Genomic DNA, 5,312 nt, shown 5'->3' on the forward strand with positions numbered 1-5,312 from the left:
ATGACTTAAAGAAATTGTATGAATTTGGATGGTGTTTACCTTTCAAAAAAAGCATGTTTTTTTATAAAAGAAGTTTACATGTCACTATTCTACGATTTCATGTTTTTCATCAAAGCAGACAGCCTCAAAGGATGTTGAGTAATCTTTGCTCTGCTGGTTGAAGTAAAGAAATTTACAAGTCTTTTACGAATAAATAAAATTTTAATTAAAACACAATAATAACTTGAAACAAACGTAAAGTTTGTAAATAATCAAATTAAAGTGATGCAGATCAAAACTCTGATAAAATGAAATAACAGAAATACAAAAATATGTGTTTAGATAAAGCAATCGATCGAATGCGAACCCCACTAAGTTGTCTTTATTGTTTACACGTGTAAACCTGAAGCCAGCCTCTTTTTATAACCCTTGCAAAAACTTGAAGGGTTTTATCGGCACTTTATTCGCCTCATTATTTTTTTTTGGTGGTATCAAAGGTAACAAAATACACAATTGTGGCATGAAATATGTTTAGCTTTCATGAAATAGTCTGTAGACATTCCCGGCCCGTTGGGCGTAACACTGGGAAAATGTCAAAGTTCATCCAGGACTCGTTGCCCGGATCTCGTAAACAAGGTCATGAACTGCTCCAGCAAGATACTGGATGACCTTTCGGTCTATAATTAAGCCTTTAAATATTTATCAAGACGGTTCCAGGGTTGTCGCGAAAAATAAGAGCTTTTATTATTCTGTAGACATTTATTATATCAGTCAGTAGGTTATAATAATTTAATACTTTATATACACAGATTAGCGTGAGGTCTTATTCGATCGAATAAGAGTGTCTTTATTCATTTAGAACTATTACAGTACTTCAGCTATTTCTACGATATATCAAAATATAGTATTTACATTTGGTACAAAATATGCAGGGATATGTACATTTTTTCATTTCTAAAACAGCTACAACATTTTGAAAATTACGATATATAATTTCCAAAATGCGCAATTATGTCTCAATCATTGATGAATTTATTCTTCAATAATATCAACAAGAAGCAGCTACTAATTATCTACTTCAAAATATTTTGATTGAATGAAATTCGAAATTTTCCTCTGGTTCGTTCTTGTAGAATCTGACCTATTGGGAATGCAAAATGTTGCCTGATATGTCGCGGAATTGACAGAACCAGACTGGGAAATTGCGAAAAAAGCCGGTGGGAAAATATCCGGCAAAAATATACTTCTTCTATGAATATCTATTAAAAAAATATAGAAGCTTCTAATGCTGTAAGGAACACCAAGCATTTGCACTGATTGACTGAAAGCGCGTAAATGGAAGAGCTTCGAGAAATTCCAACAATCACTTAGAGAACAATAAACACTTTTTCTAGATGAAAAGTTGTGCCACTGAAATTGTGTATGGCTACAGTGAGCTAAACTGGGACACCGATTTTGCGACAATGAGACTACTGTAATAAGCACAGTCCTTGTTTCTCTGTATCACAGATTGCGTCTGCAATGTGAAGAATTATAATAGGCATACATGCACCTCTGTACGCCCTCGACAATCCATCCTGCCTATTATTTGAAAATAAAGCCCGGAAAATGTGTGCTTAAACGAAACCCACAAACCGTGGAACCCTGTCATGGTTCAAGCTCTAATGTGAATGCCTACTTTGCTGCAGAAATCAATAATAAATATCGATCTGAGATTATTGTGCCCACAACAAATTTCGTGAGTTACCTAGAACATCTCCTTAAACATACAAACAACCATTATTGTCTCCTCTGGAACTTTTTATTTAACAGTAGGGAAATAATCAAATCAAAGTGTCCCATTTTCCGAACCGGTTAAATAAAAAGTCAACGTAACCCCGGAGGAATGAGTAATTGAAATTGACACGCAATATACAGAATAACACCGACGATTATTGTTATTATATGTACACTCAGGCAGCAAAGAGCCATAATGGAAGGATTACGAGAAGCAAAATGACAGTGGAACTGAAGCCAATCTTAACATTGTCAACAACAAAATTAATACTAATTCTTCAGTCTTAATTGCAACAATCTACGAAAAATTCTCTCTTACTGTCCCTTTTTCAGCACTGACAGTTGATGGGTGAGGCTTTCCTCGCTCGAAATGATTCGTTTCTTCATATGCGGTCTAATTTCGTCCGCTCCGTATTTCTGCAACAAACCGATCGATTCAGTATCCTACCCCAATGTTGGCGCGATGCCAAGGATAGATTGAATGAAGCGGAATGAATGGTCGTACTTACATTTTCAAGACTCTTCTCCATATCGAGCATATGCTTGATGGTGTCATAGACAGACGGCGTCCGCTTCCTTTCGTCATCCTTCGACATCATCTCAAGGACAGGACTGGAGAACGGATGTCTCACAGGAGTCGCCGGACGCATCAAAACTTCTTCTTTCTGACCCCTCACGTTTCGTTTTGGCTCCAGAGAAGTAGCAGGAGGTGGAGTAGTAGTCGTCGTCAATTTATTTACTGGTTTTCTATCGAAAGTTTTATCGCGCTTTTCAGTGTAGCTATTTTTACTTTGTTGTTCTTTCTGTTTTCGAAAATTACCGTGCTGGAACCAATGAATCTCGTCTAAGTTGGGCTTATTTTTTGACTTCACCAACTGTTTTAATTCTCTAACGTCTTCATCCTCTTGACTATAACGCGACTTTTGTTTCGGGACATCCTCCCATTTTCCATATTCTTCGTTCGAGTAGTAATCATCGTAATAATCTTTCTGGTTATCTAATGCCTCTTTGTACATTTGTGACATGATGAGATTTTGAAGGAATGCTGCATTGACATCATCCAGATTCTCTTCATTGGGATCTTCGTTTTCGTAGAGAAGTTCGTGTCCGATCGGTTGGGCGTCTTCTCGTTCTTCTCTTTCCGCTTCTTGCATCATTTCTTCTTGTATGTCGAGTGGGTCAGTGTCATAGTATCCGTAATTGGGGCGAGTCATCATGTGGTCGCCGTAATAGTAAGGGAGGACTGCTTGGTACACTTCGTATTTGGAGGTTCTAGCCGGGGGGTAGTAGACTGGGTAAGTTTCTTGAGGATAGTAGTCTTCGGGATAAGTTTGGCTGTAAGGATACAATTCATAGTAGTTTACTGGGTATCTCTGGGTGCGCACCATTTGGTATGGCGCCCAAGAAGAGACTCGTTGGCCTGAAGAACGGCCGTACCTTTTCGTTCCATAAACCGGGTAAGACAAAGAAGGCGAGAAAAGAATGACAATTACTTGGAGGATTAGCAACATTTGCAACGCCATCTGAAACAAGTGCGGTAAGTGGCGGTTTTCCACTCTCGTTTTGTAAACTTACCATTGTTGGCGTGTGGGAGCGTAACACTTTAGTCCTTTGGTGACAAATCAGCAATAACCTGGCTCTGTAGCCGAAATGTGTTTCCCTCTGGCAGCAACCCCTATTTATAAGAAAGTATTCCCCTCCCGTGGCACCCACACGTTATCAATGAACTGGAGACTGGTGGGGTGGTATCATAGAAATGCGCCAACACGTCACCATTGGCGGCATATTCAACAAGCTGCCGTCCTATTGGCGGCCGTATCTCAACCTTATTGATCCACTTACTATATATGCGCGAACTTTTAGGCCATATAACTTCCGGAGGATGGTATAGCGAAATCTTACATCTACACACCAATTCCATTCATAACTTCCAGGGCTCAAAATCGATGTATGGGAGGACAAGGTGGAAGTGGGTCGATGAAATATTTAGATCGAAGAGGTGAATGACTGAGAATATTTTTACATTATTGCGAATTCAAACGAATCACCTATTTCACGCTCAATTACTTAGCCAATCACTTGTTTACAGTTGTGTTTTGAATAATAATTAGAGGGATCTCTAATCATAAATAGCTGTCACGTTAAAACGTACTTGACCTAAATCCTGAGGGAAAAACATAATATAGATCAAGCATACCTGTTTATCGCTTAACGCTTCAGATAATATGATAGGTTATTAGTGTCAAATACATTAATAACATTCACACATTCGAGGTCGACTCAAATTTACTAAATCGCGAATTTAAACTTTTTATTATCCTCCAGAAACACTTTGATCAACTTTTCTACAACCGTCACAACTTGTACAACTTTGATGATTAAGCCTCGTTCTACAAAACAATTTTAAACCAAGTTTAATTGATACACATTCACTCGATGCAATTATTATGTAGCGCTACGCAAATATTAACCATAGTAAATTGAAATACTGATCAGATTTATTTACAACTAACAAATAAAAACCACAATCTCAGTAAATACAGGGTGACCCAGGAGTGCGTGCAACCTCTATAACTTTTTTTGATTTTTTTTAATGGTAGGCCGATAATGAAGCTCATCTTAAAAATATGTTTATTTAATACAGGTTGTCCCAAAATAATATACACAACTAAGTTCTGTTTTTTTTTTAAATGAAAACCTGCAATTTTTGTTACATTTTTTAATTGAAATTAAATTGTATAACGCAGCCAGTTTCTTAGAATTATATGCAATAGTTTTTTAATTATGACAATTTATGTGTCAAAATAGTGGCGTGCATAGACCCACAGAAAAATCGGCTTACTCGATTCCTTTTTTTTTTTTCAAAAAAATAGGCCCCACAAACCCTATATTGACAAAAAGCTCATAAAATGCAATCAAATATCAGGTGTTGTATTTGAAAAAGTCGTATTATTGCCTTTTGTAATTTTTCATTTTTAAAAAAATCGTAGTAGGCGATGGAACATCGACTCAGAGTTCGCCTTTATCTCAAAAAGTGAGCTAAAATTTGAGGAATCGACTGGAAAAAAGTTGGTTATGTTATCTTGAATGGTTCTGAAGTTAAATTGACATATACTTGAGAGCAAAAAACGCAAATTTTCAAAAACAAAATTGTCAAATTTTTAGGAGATTTACATAGTGTGGAAAAGGTTGTTTCCAAAAAGTTTAGAAAACTAAATATCAAAAGAAATGTCGATTTTGGTGGTCTTGCCAGTGCAGTGTCATAGTCAGTGTTAAAACGAAATGGAAAAACATGGAAAAACTTGATAAAAGTTTCCATCCAAAAAAAAACGGGAAAAAATTTAGAGGTTTTTTTTCATTTTTTCTATGGTGTGAACGTGTTTTTATTAAAAATAGATTAAAATATTTTGATGGCACTCTAAATTCTGCCGCTAAATTCAAAATTCTCCTATTTTCCAGGTGAGTGACGATTCTGGCTTTCGCCACTTGACTTAAATGCGTCATTACACAAGTTGGTATAAATTTAATACCATTTATAGAAATATTTTTTATAGGTT

At 36.4% G+C, this 5,312-nt stretch overlaps 1 protein-coding gene across 3 annotated transcripts; it reads right to left on the reverse strand.

The window, feature by feature from the left end:
* Nucleotides 1–733: 733 nt before the first annotated feature.
* Nucleotides 734–4,273, reverse strand: LOC123004906. Of its 3 annotated transcripts, none has more exons than XM_044398432.1 (4): nucleotides 3,331–4,273; nucleotides 3,141–3,278; nucleotides 2,265–3,090; nucleotides 734–2,172 (listed from the first exon to the last, which is right to left on the reverse strand). In XM_044398432.1, exons 2-4 carry the CDS (start codon nucleotides 3,203–3,205, stop codon nucleotides 2,071–2,073), a joined length of 993 nt encoding a protein of 330 aa, XP_044254367.1. In that variant the 5' UTR covers nucleotides 3,206–3,278; nucleotides 3,331–4,273; the 3' UTR covers nucleotides 734–2,070. The 3 variants fall into 3 exon arrangements, with proteins under 3 accessions (XP_044254367.1, XP_044254365.1, XP_044254366.1); XM_044398430.1 differs by having other exon boundaries at nucleotides 2,265–3,278; nucleotides 3,331–3,762; nucleotides 3,823–4,272; XM_044398431.1 differs by having other exon boundaries at nucleotides 3,193–3,278; nucleotides 3,331–4,271.
* Between the last annotated feature and the right edge of the window lie 1,039 nt (nucleotides 4,274–5,312).

The sequence above is a fragment of the Tribolium madens genome, unplaced genomic scaffold, assembly GCF_015345945.1.
Source record: "Tribolium madens isolate multiple individuals breed KSU strain unplaced genomic scaffold, Tmad_KSU_1.1 Scaffold_20;HRSCAF=117;Tcas5.2_LG4, whole genome shotgun sequence".
Classification (NCBI taxonomy): domain Eukaryota; kingdom Metazoa; phylum Arthropoda; class Insecta; order Coleoptera; family Tenebrionidae; genus Tribolium; species Tribolium madens.

Bases quoted from the DNA above. Each gene is read 5' to 3' on its own strand.
- LOC123004906 (XM_044398430.1), bottom strand. The intron at 2,173-2,264 runs GTAAGTACGACC...GGTTTGTTGCAG, and splicing joins TGGAGAAGAGTCTTGAAAAT to AAATACGGAGCGGACGAAAT.